Here is a 25243-nt window from a genome sequence, read left to right as displayed (position 1 = left end):
GATATTTATATCAATATGTTGGTCCACGTGATCTACACTCTTATTATCTGGGGAAGATCCACCCTGCAACCAATTCTACAGATTTCATCGGTCATGTCAGACACAGTGCTGATTGCCTGCATAAGACTGAGACAAATACTAACCCCTACCCCTAACCTTAAAATTAGTGTAGCTTTGATAGTTGGTGTTGTTGTTTGTCGGAATGGAATCCATCTATGATATTACAGAACTCTTAACTGAATCCATGACGTCTGACTGACAGGTGACTGAGTAATTGATTTGACCGACCAATGAATTTAACTGCAGGGAGGGGGTTTCTGGGAAAATTCACAAAGAGCACACAAGGGGAAGGAGATATGTTGACTTGTATAATTGAAGGGTTTTCGAATTCTGAAGAAATCTGTGGATCAGTTATTGATTAGGATGTCTCCTGCTAGTTACTTACTGTAAGCTGCGCTTAAGGGTGTTTCTTCAACTATGGGAACGTTCGGTTCTGTGGAATTTTAGAAAATCTTTTAAACACTTTTCACACTCTTACTAGCTTTCTCACTAGCATTCTGCGGTGGAAATGGAAGTGTGGGAATTACGTTTTAATCATTTTTACATAAAACAGCTGTCTCTTTTGTCTTGGTAAAGCTAATTTCAAAGCTAGCATGTTCACTAAACAGTTGAGACCTAAAGTTTAAATAAGAATCATCCTTTGGGATTTAAAAGTTCCCAAAGTTGAGAAGACCCTTAAAATCAAAATAAATGTGTGGTTGTTTGCCACTGTTCAGTGAATTTTGCAATCGAAATTGAGTAATTTCAGCATGCTATCTAGAATTTTGGGAATAACTGATAGAAAGCTGCTTGTTTTGAAAGTGACTTTTGTTTAAGCTGTGCATCTTTGCTTTTTTTTTTTTTGCTCATTTTTGCCCAAATTATGCTAATATAAACACACCTTAAACTAAAAGTGTGCAAGAATTATCACTTTAACTCCTTAACTGTCACCCCCCCATTTTTTAAATGGGCATTAAAGTGCACTATCCAAACTAAAATGGCTGTAATTTATGAACACTTTGGAATATAAACCTAAGGTTGGTCTCTTTTTAAAGAAGAAAATTAGCAGATTTTTTCAAAAAATTGAAGTATCAAAAAGTTATAGAAGTTTAAATGTACTGTAAAATAATATGCGCTATATTAATTTTATTTAATTTTATTTATTATAAATATTTTACATAACAGTTTTAATTCTAAAATTGGTATAAAATTAAAGCCTTGTGTCTAAATAAGTTATGTTATAAATTTGAAGTTAATATGAAAAAAAACTGAGGTTCCTGTGAGATTATATTTAGGGCGTCATACCACACACAGCCACTGGGAGTCATCAAAACTATTTAGAATTTTGCATAATGAATTTTTCTCTAGATTTCTCTGTGAATTTTACTTCTATCTCAAAATATGAAATCCTGAGACTCAGACCTTTCCAATGATATGTTTGTTGCCAAGATTATAAAAAGTTTTGGTTCTAGAAGACCGTAATGCATTATATTTTATGACACTTGGCCCTGCCCACTAAGGGGGAGGTGACTGCCATTCGATTTTAAAGTACCATTTCCATGGTAAAGCAATGTCCGATTTCAAAATAGTTTTCACAGGATGAATCTTGAGCTTCGAAGCTTTTAAATGATATATTTATGATGATTACTAAAAGATTTTATAGAGAAAAAGACGACAGGTGGGACGGTGACAGTTATAGTACTGAAAGTTGAATTAGTGTTGCTCCATCATTTGGCTCTCATGCTTCCCCACACTGTGTTCCCTTACATGCATTCTTTATTTGTCATTACTGAGAGCTCTGGATTGTAATGTAAATCAATTACTTTGACACACTCTGACATGATCTGTTTGATTATTTTCAGCCTGCCTCAGTGCCGATAACAACCACTGTCTGTGTTTGCATCAATCACGTGCCTTTGGGCACTGGATTTCAAAGAAATGTATACATTTTTATTCTTGGTATAAAAATAATTAGTTACATTATAGCCTTTTTCAGAAAGAGAAGACTGTAAACAATACTGTTCACAAGTTTATAGGTTTTGGTGGCAAGAACATAATTCCTGTGATTCAATTCTAGAAAAATATGAATGTCTGCTGACCGAGAGAATGAGAGGTTGAGAGTAAAAGAAAATCATGAAGTGATATGCAGAGTAAAAGGACCAATCCTTTGGCCAGTATAAATATTTATGTACGGTTACTGTGCGATTATGCTTGATATGCTCCTGTTTGTTTGAGGAGAAACATCAACATCCAGAAATCAATGGAAATAAATGGAGCATGAGAGAAGAAAAGGAGAGCTGGAGAGGAATAGGCACACATAAAACAGGCTAATAGGAACTGCTTTCTCCTTAACCCATTCTTCTCCTTTGTATTTCTCATCAATAAGTCTATCACTTTTCTCTCTGGTTATAGTAGCACACTTTCCCTTGATAATCTGCTCTAGGAATGGGAATCTTAAGGAATTGAATGATTTGGTTTTCGATTCTGTTTCTTTAATGATTATTTTAATAGTTTTAAAGAAGAAATGTTTGAAAATAAGACAAACAATTCTAATAACATTCACTGTCCTTGAGTTGCTGAATGAAGAGAGATTTTCACATTTCTGCAGAGCTGATATTACAAATCAGAAATAAATTTAATAGAGAAGTGTTTGCACATACTTTAAATGTTGAACAAAGGTGCAACAAATGCAATCCAATAGTTTCTCCTAACTGTAAACTAAAAAAAAAATAGATTTTTTCTTGTGGACTTTCTGTTCATTAGAGTATCATTAAAAAAGTATCACTGTTGGAACAAAAATATTAAAAAGCACAACCATTGTCAACTTTGATAAGAAGAAGAAATGTTTCTTAATTACCAAATCAGCTCATTTTTAATGAATTATTTCAAAATTATATTACACTGAAGACAGGAGTAATGGATGCTGGAAATTCAGCTTTGCATCACAGGAATAAAATGGAAAACGGTTATTTCAAATCTAATTATATTTGACTATATTAAGTTAGTAAAAAATATTTCACTTTATTCTTAATCAAATGAATGCAACCTGGGTGAGCATAATAGACTTATTTCAAAAACTTAAAAAATCCTAAAAATGTCATCCATTATTGGTTTTCATCCCTACTCCACTTGTATATAATGTCGCTTCGCTTGTGGCCAGACATTCTGCTACTGTAAGGACCTAAGTCCAGGCTTGCATATTTCTGTGTGGATTAGCTGCATTTAGTTGTAAAAAGTTGGTCCTGGATCAGCACTTCGGGAAAACTTTTATTTCCAGCCAAGTTGCTGACAGCAGCAGTAGCACTACATCTTTCCTCCAACTCCCTAATGCTCCATTCAGTGGGATGCCCCTGTGCCACTTGCTCTTTCAAATGGACCTAGTTTTACACTGCATTTATCTTTTTCCTCTTTGAGAAGGCATTATGCAATTCCAGAACAAACTTCAACCAGACAAAATGCTTGACTTAAGCTTTTCATGTGTGGGAGTTTATTGACTCGGGAGTGTTTGAGTGCAAGTGTGCCATCAAAACTGCCTCGCTCCGTCTTACCTCTTTCACAGAAATACTCAAATTCCATGAAGTGTTAAATAAAAAGGCGAGAGAGGTGTCTGATGAAGGCGCTTTCACACAATCTGCATACAGAAGCAGCAGAGGCAGATTAGTGTGTGGTATTGAGCTGTGAAGTGCCAGTGTAAAGCTGTGCTCACAGGGCTTTATCTTCATACTTCCTCAAAGGAGTTCAATTGTGCTCTTTGAAATCCACCTGGGTTTCAGCCTTAATCTTGTTGTAGCTTTGCAGGCTATTTGCTTATTTCTAATTTTATTCAATTTTTTTTTTTTTTTTAACTTGGCACTCCCAGAGTTGATTCCTGAGTTTCTAGGTGCAATCACTGGCGGTATGGGCAAAACCTGGAATATTTCAAAGTATTGCAGTATTTTACTTCATGAAACTGTGTTGAAATTCTAATGGCAAGAATCAAGAATTGTAGTTACATTTTTTACATTTAATATCTATGGGAAAAAGAGATTGACCACCACTCATAGTATGCAAGAAGATGAAATGTACTGTGACATTAGGTCGCTAGTTTTGCTAGACTTTTACTTGTGGCAAAAGTCTAGGTAGGTTGCATCAGATTTTCATAAATTCAAACTTAAATTGGAATGTTAAGTCCACACTAGGGACTTAGTAAGTACTCAGCAGCTAGTTTGTAAATAAATCTACATTTCATTTGGCTGAACAGTGCACTATATGTTTTTAAGGCAATAATCGTAAGCTCTATTCATTCATAAATGTGTAGTCAACATAATTTGACATATAGCAGCTTTCATGTCTGTGAGCAGTTGTTTAAAACGCTGTGAATTTTAGTTTTGTCTTGTTAAAGTTGGTTCTTGTTTTGATTTATTAGTTTTTTCTTTCATTTAAAAAAAAAAGTGATGTTTAAAAACTAAATGTTAACAAAAAAGAAAGATGAGTGAAATTGATTAATCATAATAAAATACTTGGATGAAAGCTGTAATATCAATATTTATAATATCAATATAAAATTACAAATGTCTAGAAGCAAAATTGAACTAAAACACATAATAATAATAATAATAATAATAATAATAATAATAATACACAGTTAAAAAATTGTATTTCACATTTCACATTATGAACATTATGTTTATGTATGTTTATCTACATATATGTCACATTATGTAACAATCACATTATAATAGGAAGAATACTTTTTGTTTATATTTATACCTTAGATTTGTTTTTATTGTGTTCTGTTTAGGGATGTTTATTTTAACCGTTAACCGACGTTAAGAATTTTGACCGATTAATACAATCAGTTAAATGATTTAAAAAGTCAGTTATTTATTTATTTTCAGTAATTTATCAAAATATTTTAAAAGGTTTACTGCATTGCTAAAATAGGCTACGCCACGCGTATAATTTTTTGTTTTTTTTAGAGGGAAAAAAACATGTCACAAAGCCTATTACTAAGTTGCATATTATTATTTCATTCAGAAATAGGCCTAATGCTGATGCGAAATGTTTACAAACATTATAATAAACACTGTAAAGTACAGATTTTATTACATATTTAAACTGAGCAGTGTTTTTTTTCCATATGTTTGACTGACTGTATTTTATTATGATAATAAACAGGCTGCATTGTCAAAGTAGCAAAGCTTAACTCTGTGCGCACATGCAGCGCCAGTGCAATCACTTGATTTTTTTTTTCCTTCTAACAATGGAAGCAACTTCTCCTTTTAGTCATAACGATAATCTGAATTGTACACTTTTTGCCTTTATTTGTATACATTCACAATAAAAACAAATCTTTGTGCGTAAAATAAGCCGTCTGTTTCCTTTCGCAGAGCACATAAATTAACTGAAACTCTGCGGTTTCCGTTCATTTTCTTAATTTATTATTCAAGTAAAAATATGTATCTCGTATAGGCCTATTTATTTGCTATACAGCAAAATATAGCTTTATTTTATTTTATTCCACTCGCAGAAGCACGGCAGGTATTTATAAACAGGTCACATACACTTGCCCTTTCTAATTTAATTCAGTTCTAATTTAAAATAATAACGGTTAATAATCAGTTAACGCGCATTGGTTGTCGGTTAGGAAGAATAACCAAAATGAACACGCCTAGTTCTGTTGCGAACAAAATCCTCAACAGCATATTTCAAACATTTGATATATCGCTCATGCTTCATGCCAGCATTGTGCTTAAAATGTTATATGATTTTAATGACTATAATGACAGAGACACTGAAATAGGAAAGTAAAGAAATAAAGGGATCCCACCAGAAAAAGGTGACCCACTGAGGCGCCTCTCTTCACAGACTCCATTTACGATTATGACCTGTCCATGTTTATAGCCCTGCTCAAGATGGCTCTGCGATTGCCTTATCCTATTATAGGTGGGCTCTCTTATCTCAAACGAGTACTCAGAACCATATAAACCACAGCCAGTCAATCACAGTACCTCCCCAAACAGCACGCTATAGACCTCTGATCTGGTATCACTGATTTATTTCTTCCAGCTGCTTAGACTATTGAATTTTGCATCAAACTTAACAAGCATTAGACCAGCATAGAGTGCCTAGAACCTTATAAATGACTACTGCTTTAAAAAGCTGTTCATATCTTAACCATCTTCAGGCATTAGTTTGTTAGCACGAAGTAAGCAAATAAAGCAATAAAGTGCATAGCTCATTGTGTTTAAGTAGCTCTTTAGACCATGCTGAAGTAGATTGAATGACAGTTTCCCATCTGCTTCATTGCTTTTTAAAATTGCGATGGTAATTTGGCAGGAAGCTGAAGGTGTCATGCGTGTTTAGTCTGTGGTCTTAGTTCCCTGTGAAGTATTGGAGGAAATGGTTTGTGAAAATTGAAGAATGCTGACCTTGAGCTGCAGTTCTGTCCCATGCAGACTGCCCATTCTGTGGAATGCTGGCAGCGGACACAAAGAGGTCACCTACCGCTAACCATCACAGATCAGCAGTCCGTCAGTGATCAATCATTGTGGTCTCTCAAGCATGGGACCTTGGGAATGTCATGGCTTTGCCTGCTTTTGCAGAAAACTCACACACATCTCTTGCTTTGTTTCTACACACTAATGCACACTCAATTCCTGGAAGTCCCAGGGAAATAGAGAAAAATAACATTTGCACTGTGACAGGCCTGATGTTTATATATGGCATGTGATGATTGTTGTAGATCAGAGCGTGTGTGCTCATTGTTTGCACAGCCTTGTGCATGATTTATGATTGTTGTAAGGCTCACAAATCAAGGCGCTGTACATGCAGTCTTTATGTATGTGTGCCTAGTGTGAGTGTCTCCATAATGAAGTATTTGCTGCTTGTAATACATACCATCTTTTAATCAGCACATCCCATGAGTGGGTGCTTGAAGCTGCCTGCCTGCATTGGCAGTCCTACAGGAAAATTAGTAAAACCAACACTTGAGCTCACCCGTGTTCTCAAACCAACGCAACACAGCCCCCAATCCACACATCAGCTCCCTTCCACCCTCCAAATCAGCAACATCTGGCAGTACTTCAAACAATGATTTTTGCTTCTGTGGATAATTTTAAGTATATAACAGTGAGCCAGTATATTCACTGAAAGGCAAATATATTCAACTTGTCATTTTCTTCTTGTGAAAATGAATGTGCAAAATAAACTTATGGGAAATGATCTGAAAGCTGTTATTCAAACAGAGAGAGCCATTATTGAAAGAGACAGAAACATCACAAAATGACAATATACACTATATAAAACACGCTATATAACAGGCTTATAAATTTGACATTATAGGTTTATGTGAAGATTGTTTTTAGTTCATTTAAATGAAATGCTTATATTTTTTTTTGTTCTATAACAAATATGCCTATTATATTTGAACAAATTATGGCACAAATTTTACTGTAATGTTGAATGATATGATTACTTTTCTTTCCCTAGAAAAAAAGAGACATCAGTTTCACTATTTCTATCTGTGATACTGGCATTCATTCATAGTGCTTAGCAAAAAATGCCTTTGAACAAATATTTTAAATATGTTGTCTTTATGTTGTTTCTACACACATTTACAGGGAATTCAGTGCGAATATATATTTGTGATTACATATTTTAATATAAGGTCCAATTAATCACTAGTAATTGCAGTTTTCTTTTCTTTATTTAATTATGGCACTCTACAAGTAATGTATAATTCTTGGTTTTTGGCATTTTGTGGAATCAACTTACAAATGGCTTTAACAATGAACAAAGTTATACACTTTACCTTGAAGAAAATGAATATGATGTTCAGTTTGAATGGAATGAAGGGTGTGACAAGGTGAAGCTTTGTCCTTGATGTAAGGCTATTGAAGGATCTTTGTCAATCAAGCGCTGGTCAGAGCTCACTCACCACCTCTCTCTGTAGTCTTTGGAGGTGCTCAACCCAGAACATGCTGCCTGTGGTTCCAGAGGAAGATAAGGGGCAGGGGAACATGGCCCCAATGATGTGCAAGTTGCTAAATCTCTAGGCTTGTTTCAGTGTAAGGTAGCTTGGCTGTGGAGATAGGGGAGACTTGGTCGAAATCTTCTTGTTCTGATGGGAGGCAAAGGCCTGGGATTTGCTCACTGTTCCAAAGATGAATTTCACAGAATATCTCTTTCAGTCTGGTTTGTTACAACTCAGTGACTGTTTGACTTTTTCTGCTTGCTTTTTTGGTTTGTTTTCATGATTTTCATCTCTTATCTGTTTAGAGAATCAGATATTTTTCACATTTTTATCAGAATGTAATAACTTGTTTAGGTTTTAAACAACTTATCTCTTTTTTTCAGCTGATGATACAAATGCCTTTTGTTATCCAATCAGTTGCCGAAATATATGTATTTATATTTGTAATTTTTTTGGTGTGGTCTGGATATTGTTCTATTTACCCTCGAATAACTTAAGATTATGGAAACAAATTCCAAATATGGATTTGGAATGTTCAAGGTTTCATGTTACCTTTAAAAAATAATAAATGAATAAAAGTAAGTTGTTTCAGCTGATTGATTTACAATAGACGTATCGACTGTGGGGAAAAAAAGCTGATTTAATTTTTGCCATTCGAGAATATCACACCCGCCCAGACCAAGCTCTGCATGGGTTCAGTTGATGCACATGATAAAAGCCAAACGTGTGAACAGTGTTAAATCACTGTGTCCTCTCTGAATGATAAAGCTCTTATTGGTATCCCTCCCAGAGAGCTGACAACATCATCAATCGCTCTCCCTTCAGGCTCTTTTACCCAACTACAAATTTACTGGACTTCATTCACACACATACACAAAACAAAAGTAATGTGATGTGTACCTGGGCCCTTGTAATTGTTCCCACTGGAGCTGTGTGTTCAATTCATTCAAATTCTCTTCTCAGTTAAACTATAAATGCAACAAGAAGAAATGACAGAGACACACATTGCACTTAGTCTCATATCGCTTGCTGTTTGTTGTTTAAATCTGAAGCATGAGGCTTTTACAGCTCAGTTTTTCTTTATTTCTGCACCAGAACAGTTGTTTTCAAGTGCAAGTCTACCAGTGTTTCTCAAGTGATCTTATTTTGTCAAGGCATCTCCTGCAGACTAGATTTAGCAGTGTGGTTTGTTTCACTGTTCTTTGAAAAAAGTAATTCCTCCTTCTACTTAAGCTTGACAAGTGAAAAAGCAGGTACATCTTATTTGACCTTTGACCTAAACAGACCTCTTGTGTGAACACAGCCTTAATGCATATGCCCTTATACTTACCTTTCTCTCTTTTCTTCAACAGCAAAAAAGACATGTGCCACAACAGACTTTGCGTGTAAGAATGGGCAGTGTGTCCCGGCTCGATGGAGGTGTGATGGAGAACCGGAGTGTCCAGATGGTTCGGATGAAACAGACTCCACCTGCAGTGAGTATGAGTGAGTGTATGAGTGTGTGCGTGTGTGTGTCTGTGTGTGTGTGTGTGTGTGTGTGTCTGTCTTTTATTCCGTTGACCGATTCTGAAATTTTTTTTCCAAGTAAAAGTATGAAAATCTAAAGGCAAATTTCATTTGAAAGGGTGCATCACCACACCTTGATTATAACTAAGTCCCATAAAAAAACACCTTGATTATAACTAAGTCCCATAATTTTTTTATATCATTCTTTTGTACTTTCTACTCCAATTCAGCGTATTAGAATGAATTCTGAAGAATAATGTGACACTGAAAACTGGGGTAATGGCTTCTGAAAGTTAAACTTCACAGGAATAAAATACATATTAAAAATGTTATTTTGAATTATAATAATGTTTTTTTACTGCATATTTGATAAAATAAACATCCTTGGCGAAGATACTTCTTCTTCTTCAAAAACATAAAATAAAAATAAATAAAATAACCTCACCTGAAACATTTTGAACGGTAGTGTTAATATAAATGTTAACTAATTAAATTACAGCAGTGTTATATGGCCTTGAAGTATTTCTTCATTTATCAAGCATTTCATCAAGGTTTTCTAAGAATTTATTCAAGTAAACAGTTAGTAATTAAATTAATAACAAATAAATAAATTAAGAGCAGCGAGTTGCTTTAATTTCTTGTTATTGTTGTTTGATTTATTTAAACAACATAATAAACAGCAGAGGGTCTATTAGGGTGCAATTGTACTGCAAAGATATTTTGACAATTTGATTTAAATCAGAATGCTATCTTGATAAAGTAGCAGGAAAATTCATATTTATAGCCGTTAAAATATGTGTTTGTATAGGCAGATAATGCTTCTGCATCCATTATTGCTCATTTATTTCAAATTGTATTATTTTAATAACACCATTTGGAATAGGTTTCTACATTCAAAGGCTGTGTAAATGCTCAGATTACTGCATATTCATATGACTGTCTTCTTTGTTGTAGTAAACTTATTTGTCATGCACATGAACTATGTTAGTGGAGTTTTGACTTTTATTTGCATGCAGCCATTTCTGTTTAGTATGTTTTTCTATGAAAGATTGCCTGTGGCTGTTTGGCAATCTTCGTAATTGTCATTTTAAGCTGTGGACTAAGTCTTTCTCACTGACCATGTGATGTGGTTTTGCCGTTGGCTGAATCAGGCTCCAGCTGCTAATTGGCAGTGGTAATGCTAATGCCCTCTGGCATACCCACTCTCTTGTGTACTGGTAATTGATATCAGATCATGTGCAAATCACATTTTTACACATATTCCTTGTGCTCTGATTTGGTTGTTACTTCATTTCTGATCCAAGAGCAGTTCTGTCTCACTTTCTTTTGATTCCTAATATCCGAAGGAAAGTAGAGCTTCTAGTTTAGTGATCGCAAGATCAAGTTATTCTAAATTCGAATATTCTAAATTCGAATATGTATTAATAGTTAAAAAAAACTAATTTCGAAGGTGAAAACTAATATTCGAATTTAAAAAAAAATGTGGAAAAAAACGGCCGCAGTAGTATAGGCGTGGTTGCCTGCTTTGTGAGTGGGCGCGCTAGCGCGCCTGAGGGTTCAGGGAAAGGTCACATGAGTTGCACTGTCTGGCACAGCATCACTGTGCTGAAAGTTGACGCATCTTCATAGAAGATGCCAGCAAGTGCAAAGCCAAACTCAACCGCAGCAGAGAAAATGAGGTAAAATTATTGACCCGCGAGATAAAGTTGTATGCAAGCTATTTAAGATACAGTTAGGATACCATTCGACCACTAGCAACATGAGGTCAAATCTCAAAAATGTGCACCCAAATGAGCATGGCATAATGTGTGGAACTCCAGCTAAACAGTCACGTTTTTACACTTAACGTTAAATTTGCATCCCCGCCACAAGCTCTTTGTCTAAAACACGACAAGAGGCCATAACGGATAAATAAATTTCGTTCATTTGCAAGGACATGAGACCGATCAGTAGGATCAGGCTTCGGGGAGTTCTGTCAAGCAATGGAACCGAGATTTAAATATTTATTTATATATATATATATATATGTATGTATATGTCTATATATGTGTGTGTGTGTGTGTGTATATTTGCTTTTTACAATTTTCATTATTTGATTACATCCTTCCTGCTGCCCCTCTGCTTAAGCATGATCTTATTCTGCATGACTATAAAAATTAAATAGAATGTCAATGACAACTGTGCCATAAACATATGCAGGTTGTGCTAGTTTCAGAGCTCCCACCCACAGAAACTGTCATCATATGATTGACAGGTGTGAAATCCTGTGTGTTATTACCATTTGTCTCAAGTATGGATGTGGATTCCACCACTGAAATGTTCGTTACATAAACTTTTGCTTGATTTGCTTGTCAATGTCCATCCAAATCAGCCCACATGCATGTCTAAATGCTAATCAAATTCACTGAGGTAAAAGCATTCATATAGCTTCAAGACATACAGTATACACACACATATATACGTCTATTCCCGCTAGCCCAAGGTCAAAGCTTGCAATGGTATCCAGATACATTCTCCCAATATCCCTTTGCCTGTGTTAGATTGCTTTTCAAAATTGCTCTCAGCTTTGCTCTGATAGAAGGAGAACCTCTGTAGAGGTCTTTGAACACATGGATCATAGTTCTTTACGGCTTCTTCACACAAACACCTCTTTGTGCCTCAAATAGGTCTAGATTCCCCAAACATTAGGTAATGCAGAATATAAGTACTGGCATGTCATTACAGCAGACTATCATGTTGTGCTCAACCTGGTATTAAGTCAGTAATATTGAAAAACGACTGTGGTCTGTAGTCTCTCAGTATGGGATATCTTGATGAGTAGGAACAACAGGGCATTCATTATGGTTGCATTAAAAAGTAATAAACAAGAGCATGCGGACATGACTCAGGTGCTTGTTCAAAACCAAATCTGGGATCATATGCTTGCATGATTATGAAAAATGAGGTGAGTACCTTGCTGTGATTGGGTAATAATTAATCAGCTTGATGAAGTGTGTGATTGTGTGTATTTGAAAGGCACATTTACAGTGCTGTGTGTGTGTGTGTGTGTGTGTGTGTGTGAAAATTAGGGTTGGATGAAGGGTCATTTCTTGGCTCCTCCAGCTGTTGCAGGATAGATTTGCATATATGGAAGGGTCTCTGGTCAAACTTTTTGCCTTTTTATTGTTAAACCTTTATTTCTTTATACAGACCTGAACAAGAAATATTGTTATGGTGAATTATGATAGACTTTGAGTAGCTTAATTAGTGGTGCTTGCTAATGCAACAACTTCAAATATTTTAATTTTATTTTTAATTTTTTTACTTTGTAAATGCTACAAGTAAATTTGCAGTAATTTATTGGATATTACTTTTTTGACATTATAGATTATATTTACTTGTGATTGTTAGATGACAGAACCCTAAATTAACAATGCCCTTTCAAACACCCTTTGCAACCACATAGCAACATGTTAATTCATATTTCATTGAGAAAATATAAAAATATTGTATTTCTTGCTATGCTTTAAAACGGTTGGCCATTCAAACAAGTTACACTTCACATTCAGTGCTGCACACCTTTTTGTGTTGATTGAATCCAGAGAAACAAAGAGAGACTGTTTACATTGGACTTTAATCGTCTACCAAGTGAGAAAATAAAAATAAACTGTATCTGTAAGCATTTTTTACAAGAAACACACTTTATAGAAAATATTTAACATGCTTGCAAGACCTCTGCTTCTGAGAACAACGTCATCAATCAATGTGTGGCAATGTTTCTTTATAGTTACACTCAAAGATGTAATCTTGTGTTTCTGTTCATGTTATATATAATTTCCTCCTCCATTCTCATATTCTGCATTGGAATTTTTACATTTAACTTCTGTCCCTAATGTTTCTATCAGAAATGTGTCCATCTCCAAACTCTTGAGATCACAAACCTCTTCTTGAGATTTCAGATGTAATTTGCTTTTAGCTTGTTCAGAGTAGTTTAATAAATGTAAAACATTTCATACTTTTTATTAAACTCACTCGACTTTGTGAGTAAAAAGTATGGTTGTTAAGACATAACATTTGTGGCATATGAGTAAAGCCCTAAATAGACATTACAGTGGAATATGTTGTTTTATTTCAACATCAGCAAATGCTTCAGTGTTTATACTGAAATTCAGTATAAACTTCAGTGATATTTTTTATTTTTATACCCACTCTCTTGTGTACTAGGTTTTTGTCAGTTTGCATTACCATTGTGACATTTTTTTATTCACAAGACTTGTGTTGATTTCATATTGATAGGTGACAAGTTGAACTAGGAGACAGATGCCTGGGCCTATTATAACCTTGCACAGAGTTTTGCTACATAATTATTTTAAATATTACGGAGGCATCCAGTCAGATGCACCGGATGGGTTCAATTTCATGCTTCAGGCAGCGGTTCCCTGCAGTAATTTCCCATGTGGCCACACTCCGGGATCACTGCTGCAGCCCAAGAGCAAGCCCTAGTCTCCCGGCCACACGCTCCATTCCCGGCTGCCAGTATTAGAGGTCTTTTTTTTTGTTTTGCTTTTGTTAATTGTATAACAAATGGAAAGAAAACAGAATACAAAAAGATTAGAAAGCTGGTTAAATTTGTTCAATTATTTCATTTAAAGAATAGATTTAGAATAGTGAGTCCTAAAGTTAAAGGGTCAAATAAAGATGGAAGATATGTGTTTTAAACCAATTCTTGAAGATGGCTAAGTACTCAGCTGCTTGGATTGAGTTGGGCAGGTCATTCCACCAGGAGGGAACATTTAATTGAAAAGTCCGTAAAAGTGACTTTGTGATTCTTTGGGATGGCACAATCTAGCAACGTTCACTTGCATAATCCAAGCTTTTAGAGGGCACATAAATCTGAAGTAATGAATTTAGGTAAAGGGGTTCAGAGCCAGTGGTGGTTTTGTAGACAAATGTCAATGCCTTGAATTTTATGCAGCTATTGGTAGCCAGTGCAAATTGATAAACAGAGGTGTGACGTGTATTATTTTCAGCTCATTAAAAATTAAAACGTTCTGGATTAATTTTAAAGGTTTGAACTTAAACCATAAAACTGGCTGGAAGACTTGCCAAGACTCAAACCACTGGAGTGCGATTCCTGAGATGCCCTTTGCCAGTAGGGTTGACAGGAGGATGAGTGTATGTTTGCTGGTGAAAGCAGCTGAGAGATCAAGCAAGATAAGTATTGAACATTTGGATTCTGCTCTTGCCAGTCTTAGGGCTTCAGCAACTAAGAGCAATGCAATCTGAAGCCAGATTGGTTGCTGTCAAGGAGGTTGTTTGTTCTGTGTGAGAAAGGCAGAGACTTGGTTGAACACAGCTCGTTCAAGTGTTTTTGCAATGAAAGGAAGGGGAATGTTGAGGGAAAAACACCAGTGTGAGGCATATGTTAATGATGTGAGTGAGTGCAGTTACAACTGCAGGAGAAATGGCTTGAAGAAGATGAGATGGAATTGGATCAAGCGGACAAGTAGTAGGATGATTAGAAAGGAAGAGTTTGGAGACTTCTGCCTCAGAGAGTGAAGAGAAGGATGTGAATGAGTGTATGTTTGCTGGTGAGATGTGCTTCATGGATTGTGGTGTGGAAAATTGTGCACTGATGTTTTTAATTTTATTAATGAAAAAATGTCACAAAGTCATCAACTATTAGAGTTGATGCAGGAGGAGGACAAAAGAGCAAGGAAAATGTTTTAAAAAGCATGCAAGAGTAAAACTTAAATGAGAAATTTGACAAAGAACTCATATTAGAAAACACTTATAGATACCTCAACGTTAGTGGAGTTTATTTGGCACTGAGATTGCGGGCAGCTCTAAAGTGTCTAATAACTTTGAACTGGAGTTTGTCCAAATGAAGGCCAAAGGGATGACCCTTTTAGCCATTGCAAGAGAAGTTGGTCATTCCAAATCTGTGATTTCTAGAATATAGGGTTCAACACTGCAGCTGGAATTGCTCACCAGTTCAGTGCTGAAACAGGTAAGGATCTGTCTCGGCATATTTAAAAAAAAGTCAGACTTAAAACATATTCTGCAGTGACCAAGCCTCTCATCAACTGAAAGATTCAAAAGTATTGCTGAGGAGCATGTTGTGTGGAGAGAACTGGTTCTAAGTTCAGATAAGTGAACATATGAAAAATAAATGTAGTGTCCAGGGATTTTTTCTTTCATATTTGCCATGCATTGGTCAGACGTACTCCGTCTGCAGTGTGTATACAGCATGTGTATGCAGTGCAGAAGCAGCAATGAGAATGCATTATTGTAATGTGAAAGCACGCTAAAATAATGAGCGAATGCGAATTTCCGCTCACACGCAGATTTCCATTGCTCTGTCACAAAACCAGGCGCGTGTGCTCAGATACACGCTGCTCTCACCCCGGAGAGAAAACATCTCTCATTAAAACTGTGTCTTGTGCACTCACAATTCTCTCTATGCTCACACGCTAGATATTAATTCTTTTCGCACCTTTCTATTTCTAACCTTTTCTGTTCACATCTTTTGCATCTTTTACCACGTGCAGTGTGAACGCTCTGATGCATTAACATGGGTGCGGAAAAAATACACATCACAGACAGTGTGTGTGTACTTGGAGTTACGTAGGCATATGCCCAGTCTGTTCTGTTCTTGCGCTCCATTTAGGCATGCTGCATTCTGATTGGATCAGATAACAAACTGTGGTAGTTCGGGGCATGGAAAATAGTGCTAAAAAGCGATTTAGAAATCATGCACGCTCAAATCGTGACTTTATTATGATTATGATTAATTGCACAGCCCTAAATTAAAAAAAAGTTATATTTATTTTATTATTTAAGTTTAATTTATTTGGGTCTGATGAGAGACATTTTGTTTGGTGTCAAACTTAGGAAAGACTGAAGCCCAAGTGTGTAAAGAAGTCAGTGAAAGGTGGAGGAGGAAGTGTCATGGTGTGGGAAATGTTTTCTGCAGCAGGAGTTTGACCTCTTACCTTCCCTCCAAGCATTTCTCAATCAACCTGCAGTTTTCATACAACGCAATGCCCCCGTAACACTGCAAAAGGAATACAGCAATTCCTTGAAGCTAAGAACACTGAAATAATGAAATGACCTGCACAGAGTCCTGGTTTAAGCTTGATTGAAAATCTCTTGAAAATTCTTGGCTACAAAGTTATGGCTAAGAAACCTACTGTTACTGAACTATGAAAGAGACTGGAAGAAGAGTGGACTGAGATCACACCTCCACCCTGTTATTGGGTTAGATCAAATTAAAATGTTATGCTTTTTAATATGTCTGATGGAGTTGCCACAAAGAAAGTTATAAAGTGAATATATATATATATATATATATATATATATATATATATATATATATATATATATATATATATATATATATATATATATATATAAATAATAATAAAAAAAAAAAAATATATCAGGTCATGTGACATTAACTGGCTGTGAAGCACTCTGGGATTTTTAAGTGGGCTGCTCAGACTGTGCAAAGGACTGGTTGGATTGGGTCAAGAGGCTTTATTCCCTGCAGGCACATTTAATTGGTAGAAGACGTAGAAACAGGGCTCTGTACTTACTTGCATGGTCAGTTTGGCAGGCATGAATGCATTTGTGGGTGTGCATCGAGTTAAAATGTCCTTTGTATGCATGTATCTTCTTGTAGGGGAGGTCATAAATAAACATGTCACCTTTACAAGTTTACAAAAGCCAACAGAGGTCAGAAGGAACAGGAAGCTGTCGACTTCCCTTGTAGTCTCGAGAATAAACATCTTTAGTGTTTGCTTCGACACCGATCACTCCTGAATTGATCAACATGATGGATGAATAGCATGACTAATTGTGCCCCAATGGACAAGATCGGCAGAAAAAAGATCTGCGTTAGACATCTGCCTTAACTAAAAATGCTCTCTGAACATCCTTTGTGTGATTCCATCAATTTCATTTTTACTTGTAATTATTGACCCTTGATCTCACCAGTTCCCTATTGATCCTTCATCAGTGCATTCAGCCTAGCGCCAGATCACTATTACAAGTCTTTTTAGGACCGTCTTGCACAGGGTTTCCATTGAATCAGCACTATGGTGTAAAGTCGGATTGATGGATTTGGCTGGATTAAAAAAAAAAAATCTTTGTAGGAAAAATGTCAGTGTATAATACTGTACTCATTGACTTGATATCTGCAAACATTTCACATTACAAAACTGCTGATGGTCTGGAATAATGATGTTGGTGTTTAATAATGATGTAAGGTTATTGTTGAATGAAACAACACATTGTATGATAGAGTTGTTGCATTCAAATTTTTCTCTCAAATGTTCTCATAAACCAAATCATATTTATGTATACACAAAATCATTTTGAGCCCATTCTGAGCGACCCAGGCAGACAAATATTCCTTTTAAATATTCCTTATTCCTTTTACTCTTAAAGAGGCAGATGCTTTCATTAGTTCAGCCTTTGTTGCGTGTTGAGTCACCCACTTAAAGTTTCAAAAGAGAATTACAACTGTGCTTTTGTAATAAAACAATTGTTGATTTATTGCTAATTAATTATTGAGTAAAGCAGAGATTTTCCCATGTCATGCTCCACTGTCTACATCATTGCATCTGCTCTTTTTAAATCTGAATTCATTGGAGATGTTCCAAATGTGGAATCCTATTTACATGCCCTCTGGCAAGGGACAACTAGGTTCATTTGGTGTGATTTCAATAGATGAGAATCATCTGTGTCTGGCTCGGTTCAGAAAATGCTTTGATGCACACTGGGCATCAGAAAGCGACCTGCAGCTCTTGACCTGAGCATACAGAGCCTAAAAACCTATATATTGGGGAACCGTCATTATAAACCCAAGATGAGTGCCAAACAGTTGAAGTGATGTCATTTCACTTTCAAAAGTGCCTGCAACATTAATGATTCATGGGAGTGTAGTATAAATCGCAGGCGTGATTGCAACAAAAGAAGGGTTGACTTGTTTTTCATGCATTTTGCTTGAAGAGTTGCTACATCACAATCAAAAACCCTAGAAAACAGCTTCTTCACTTTGGAAGTCAAAAACAATGACGATACACATTTATTATACAAAGCTGAATGGTGATTCAAATATGTTTTTGTACTCTCATGATGTTTTCAAAATAATTTGAGAATTCCGAAAGAAAAACATTATTTTGGAAGACCATAGAGATTTGTATTCAGATCATCTTTATTTGCATGTTAGAATATATTAAATCGTTTTTGATTTTGGTTTTGTCCTCTTGAAGAAATATTTAGTCATGAATTATTTAAAGCATCCATAGGGCACTGTGCCATTTCTTTTGTTATTTTTCCACCGGTCTTGATTTTTCCCTGACATTATGATTTCTAATTTCTTTTAAATGTGCTGTTTAAATATCAGCTTGTTCAGAAACATCCCCCCATGTGCAACGATCCACTGTATTTCCCCTCTCATTGTTAAGATTATGCCTCCAGTGGGGCAAATCTGTAGAGACCCATTTGAGAGCCAGAGAATGTGTAATTAAAGCAAGGCAGAGACTATCGATTTACAGTTTATAGGATTCCTGTCATGTGTTTGCCCTAGACATCAATTTAGGGCCGTGCTTGTGTGTGCACACAGACAAGGGTAGCCGATCCCAATGTGCTGTTTTGTTCGATTGCTGGCTAGTGTGTGTTTGTAGCTTAAGCCCTCCCAGCCTAGATCTATTCAGTCCCAGGCATATCCCATGGTTTAGTACCCCGTTTTTCAATAAGTTGCGTGTTTGGGGAGAAGTGTGTCTTCAAATGTCTCACCACAGGCTAATGAAGCTATAATTGTGGTACTGCCTGTGTGTGTTTTAAACTGTCATTTGTGCTGGATCAGCATGTCTGCTAACAGCAAAGATGTTATTAGTGACATGTGACGCACTTCATTTGTCTAGACACACCCCTGCCCACCCGCTTTTTTTTATCAGCATCTTTCTTTGTTTTTCTGTTGCTTCTTTTATTTGAAGTGCAAAGGTTGCACAATGGTACAGTCATGGTGTCAAATGGTAATACCATAGTTCTGTTTACACAGTTTCATAAAACAGTGGTATATTGTGACCTTTTACTCATTTATTTCTTATCTGCAGTTATCTGCAAGTGCATTCTTTATTTTATCATTTATATTACATGTTTGTAATTTTTCTGAATGGTGATCAACCTCCTTTTACAAAAAGAAAAAAAAGACACTGAAAATAATAATTCTTGGCATAAAAATTATATAATAATATAATTGCAATATAATTGTATTTTTTATTCGTATACAGTTGTGTAAAAAAAAATGGGAGGATTTTTTATTTTTTAAAGTTTCATGTTTTTTTTATCAAGTTTGCATTAAAAACAGTAATGTTGCAAGATGGAGAGTCTGAATCTGTGCATGTAAATATATAGCCTTTTTTCAAAGAATGGTATGTATCCAAAAACATGGTAATTAAAAATTTAATGTAATTTATTTTAATCCAAAGCGAATTACATTGCATTCAGGCTAACAATTTTCTCCTAACATTTGTTCCCTGGGATACGAACCCCCAACCTTGCGCTTGCTAACGCAATGCTCTACTACTTGAGCTACAGGGACACTATAATAATAGTAATACCATGATACATTTTTCTTTGAGTGATAATAGTCTTCAGTGTTAAAGTACCATCCTTTTATTACCTCCTCTTAGTGAGATTGTGTGGAGTAATATTGTTTATGAGACGCTGTTGATTGTATTATACTTTATTGCCATCAAAATGTCTATAACCTCCCCGCCAGCTGATTTTCCTGCTGTCATGAGTGTGTGGCGCTTCCTCTCTCTTTCTTGTGCTGTCTTCATTTTCATCCCTTCATTCTGCCAATATTTTTTTCATCTTCCCCCAACGCTCTGTTGATCTCTGTCCATTTCTATCCATCTCACTCTGATTTGTATCACATTTATTCCCTTATGGGTTGAGTGGTGAAGTGAAGAGGAGACACAGGAGAGTTTTATTGATATAAATGGCAGCTCTGTCTCCTCTTGCATTACAGAGCAGCCGTCTTCTATGAAACACTCACACTGTGGATTCCCCTTCCACTTTAATCTTCTCCCCTTGCCTGAATGAATGTAATTGTTGTGATTTTCTACCTCTCATCAATTAAGGGGGAAGTCGTGGCCTAATGGTTAGAGGGTTGGACTCCCAATCGAAGGGTTGTGAGTTCTAGTCTCGGTCCGGACGGAATTGTGGGTGGGGGGAGTGCATGAACAGCTCTCTCTCCACCTTCAATACCACGACTTAGGTGTCCTTGAGCAAGGCATCGAACCCCCAACTGCTCCCCGGGCGCCGCAGCATAAATGGCTGCCCACTGCTCCGGCTGTGTGCTCACAGTGTGTGTGTGTGTGTGTGTGTGTGTGTGTTCACTGCTCTGTGTGTGTGCATTTCGGATGGGTTAAATGCAGAGCACAAATTCTGAGTATGATTCACCATACTTGGCTGGATGTCACTTCACTTTCACTTTCACTTTTAATTAAATGTATTTAATTTTAGGCACAATTGATGTCATCTTATTACTTTGGGTCAAAAAATATATATTATAATTTGAACGATAAACTGTTTATTTAATTAAAATCACGCATTAAAAATTGAAAGCCGTTAAAGCTGTTATCAAATGTTTTTCTTGTCTAAAAAGGATCATTGTTCATGACATCACAAGTCTTCACCCCGCCCCCCCACCCAAATAGTATTGAGTGTTTATTGATTTTGTGTTATTAGCATAATTGGTGAAAAGCACCATGATGGAAACATTACTATAGCATAGCTGGAGTCCACACCGGTTTTCAGCAAATTTTAATTAATTTCTCTCATTCTACTGTACAGCGGGAGTTGGGGGGGGGGGGGGGTGTCCTGTTTATAGATTTTTTGTCAACTTGGTTTCAGCCTCTGTTTGTCTAAAAGCAAAACTTCTGATAATCTGGTGGGTTTTATGAATTATGATTGCCCAGAAATTTGCTATGGAATGGAGCTCAATATGTATTTTTTATTTGTTTTTAAGCTGTGTTATTATCAGATATTCAAGCACATTTTTAGATTGAAACCTGCTGCATTATGAGTCATTAGAATAGTCTCAATTTTCTTTAATGGCAATGGTATTCCTTTGTGAAAATAAACTTTGCTTAATTGTGTTGAATGTGCACTTGTACTTTAAATCTTATAGGGTTCATGGACTGAGAAATCAAAATTCCCTTGATCTTTTAACATTTAAGAGGTCATTGTACTATAAAAAATATTCTGTCCGTTTCAGAGCACAAAACTTTCTTAGTCTAAAAGTTAGTCTTACACAGTGTTGGGGTAGTTACTCAAAAAATGCAACTAGTTACTAGTTACTTCTGTAAATTGTAATGAGATTACTAGTTACTGCATTTGAAAAAGTAACTTCACTACTTATTACTTTACTTTTTTTATTTTTTAGGGAATTTTTATCCAAATTCTGTTTTCCGTTTTAATTTTTCTGGATTCCATTTTTTTTTTTTTTTTCAGTTTTTTTTTTTTCTCAACTCCTTTCTAATGGTTTAACTTAATTGAATTAATCAAAACGAAAAAGAAAATTTCTTCACTATATCTTAGATTTTTTTTTAGCATGTGTAATTATTTAAATGCATAAAAACAACTTCATTTATTACATTTTCCTAAAATAGCCTTATGAAATGTTTTTTTCCCCTCAGGAATTTTGTTTTGTATTTAAATTTTTCTGGTTATCAAATGAAGGCATAAAACATTCATTTAGATTTTCTTTTAAAAACTGAAAATTAAGCAAACTTTATTTTTTGGTAAACAAAGGGGATTCACTTTTTATAAAAATAAAACATGGAAGAAATGTTAAGCAGGAGATGCTTTAAAGCACGAGAAATAGAGGTTTCCCCAATAACAGCTTTAAACAAAGCAGCGCTGAGCTCACAAACGCTGCTTTATCAGGCATATAACATGCAAGTCTTCCTTCAGAAATACAGTGATATAAAAACACCTGTGTCTCGTTTTGATTCTTAAACATATAAATGTAAGGAATTATTATTATTATTAAACATGCAGTACGTACTCAATGTTTATTCAACAAAGCCTTTTGGAAAATCGTTTAGTTTTAAAATCATGACAAGTCTCCAAAAAAAATAAATCTATGGGAAACACATCCCACATCACAACCACCTGAGCCCAACTTCAGTCTACTCATCACCTTGCCTTTAACTGCGTTTGTAGAAGGCACCGCAGCCAGACTGATATAAACAACACAGACCGGTGCAACCGATGAAACCGTCTATAAGATGACATTTCAGCACTTGACAAATGGAGAGCGACTTCTACATAGCACTTGAAGCACAGCTGTGCAATTACTTTACATGCAATGTTGGGAAACGCACTTCAAACAATAATGAACAATCGTAAAATTACTTGTAGAAAACACTCTTAAGCGCTAAGATCAATCGTAATCGGGAAATCCGGCCCAGAACTTTACACACAGGCAAACACGGCATATGTAATGCAGGAAAGCATGTTCCTATTGTCTTGTAAAGTAGTGTAGTTACCAATATTATTAGTGTAATGCGTTACTTTACTTCATTACCCAAAAAAGTTATAGTAATATAGTTACTGTAATCTGTTACTTTGTAACTCGTTACCCCCAACACTGGTCTAAAAACAGCTTGTTTTGAAGCCAATATACCAAAACGAAGTTATGGAGTGTGCCACTTTATGAAATAATAGTGTGGCTAAGAACCGCCTCTACAGAAGTAGATCAACACCTACTTCTATATCACTGGCTGTTTAGCCACGCCCACCGATTCGAGGACATAGTGTAAATAGCGAGAGATGCAAAAACAGGTCTATACTCAGAAACCAAATTATAAAAATGATAAATTAGAATTATAAAATAGAATTATCCCTTTAATCCCGCTCAAAATGAAACAGTGTTAAACAAATGTAAAGAAATCACATGTGCTTACATGCTAATACTGACAGTTTCCAGCACGCACAGAGGTAAACAGAGGTGAGTGAAACCTCTCAATCTAAAGTGCCACACACAAAGCCTGAATTACCAACCGATCTGTAGATAATCAGGATGGTTTTAACAGTCTCACTCCATTGATCCACTTGTCTTATTTATTGACACATTTGCCACTAAACTAGGGAAGAGATTTCTGATTAACACAAAAAAAAGTGCTTTAATAACCTGATGCAGGTGTGTGTGTGTGTGTGTGTGTGTGTGTTGCTATGTAGGTATAATGACCAGCTCAGTTTTGACCTGAATCCATCTTAAACCCAAACACTTTGATCCCATTAACAGGAATGCTGAGATCATTTCAGCATTCTGTCCACGTTGCTCCTGTGGGCCTTGGCCACTATAATCTAAAGGTGCCTGTACTATATGCTAATGTGATTTTGATTAACTGCCTCGCTAATGTCACTGAGAGGTGGGGAGAGGGGGAGAAATTTAAGAGTTTATCATGGTGAAACCCCCCAGTCATATTTAGCTTTGTATGGGGGACCCTGATTAATTCTGATGTCCTAACCTGACAGGAAATTGCTATGCTAATCAATTTGTCTGGCGACTCTTTAACATTTAAAGAGGGACTGAGTGAAGCTAAGGGGAGGTGCTACATTTTTCTTACATACTATACAAACTGTACATCATAGTAAGGTAGAAAGACATAAGAAGATGAGCATGCGTTGCAACATTGCATCCCTTATAAAATAGGAGTACACTTAAAAATACTTTTATAAATTACTTATGGAATTTTATTTTTTTCAAAGAATAAATGCATTATAATTTAAAATGATATTAAATGCATTTAGCTGAACTTTTGACTTAAGTAGGACGTTTTTAAGTAGGACATCATCTCTTGTCTTTGAAATACAGTATGGTTTAAGTTTACTGCAGAATTTTGTCATTTTGTCAATCATTCATAAAAATAATTACACCTGTAATTTCATATTAATTTCATATTAATTAATGATTTCTTGTAATTTCTATTGAAACTTGTGTGTCATGTATTTAAATTATTTTATGAAGTTGCATTTTAGGACATAAAAAAATATTTAAAATGTAATATTGAATAACAAATTACAGTTAAATTTATAATAAAATTTAGTTATGCTTTAGTATGTTAGGATGTATTCACACCAGGAAAGGCTGCTAGTTTACTTGGTTTTCTCCAGACCAAATACAATGTTGTTTGGTGTAGTTAATTTTCACACTTCCCTTTTTACACGTGAACCAGAAATCGTAAACAAAACCACACATGTGCTAAGGTCTTCCATTCATTGGACAGATATTCTTAAGCATACCAGAGTAATTTTGGAACCGTGCCGCGACCACCTTCTCATCTGGGTTTCACAGTGGTTGTTTGGTCCACTCCCAAGTGCGATTGCTGATTGCCCAAAAGATCCCCACCAAGGGGGGAAATGAACTTGAGTTAAATTCAGTTGAACGATACAAGACAGGTGTGAATACACCCTTAGTCAACACATCAAATTAAGTGAACATCTTTAGAGCACAAAGAATACTAATACATAATGAATTAGATTTTTCTTTAAAGTAAATTTTGACATTACAAAGTGCACTTTTTAAAAAAAAGTGTACTTAAGTATGTTAAGTAAGAGTGATAAAAGTCTAAAGTCTAAAACTATCTTTACACTTAGGTGGCCTTTCATTTCATCAGCATCATATTCTTAAAAAAAAGGCTTAAATGAGTCATGAACTCCCTTTTTTTATAATTTTTC

General features: G+C 35.6%; 1 protein-coding gene across 3 annotated transcripts in view; it reads left to right on the top strand.

Moving 5' to 3' along the window:
• The window catches only part of LOC113050501 (low-density lipoprotein receptor-related protein 8), a 144490-nt gene that overhangs the window by 53510 nt on the left and 65737 nt on the right, over positions 1 to 25243 (top strand). For all 3 annotated transcript variants that reach the window (XM_026213504.1, XM_026213503.1, XM_026213502.1), the window contains exon 3: positions 9346 to 9468. In XM_026213504.1, coding sequence (XP_026069289.1) covers positions 9346 to 9468 — 123 coding nt within the window. The remainder of the gene's footprint in view (positions 1 to 9345; positions 9469 to 25243) is intronic.

This window comes from Carassius auratus, chromosome 31 (genome assembly GCF_003368295.1).
Source record: "Carassius auratus strain Wakin chromosome 31, ASM336829v1, whole genome shotgun sequence".
Classification (NCBI taxonomy): Eukaryota; Metazoa; Chordata; class Actinopteri; order Cypriniformes; family Cyprinidae; genus Carassius; species Carassius auratus.
This window is presented reverse-complemented; position numbering and strand designations above follow the sequence as displayed.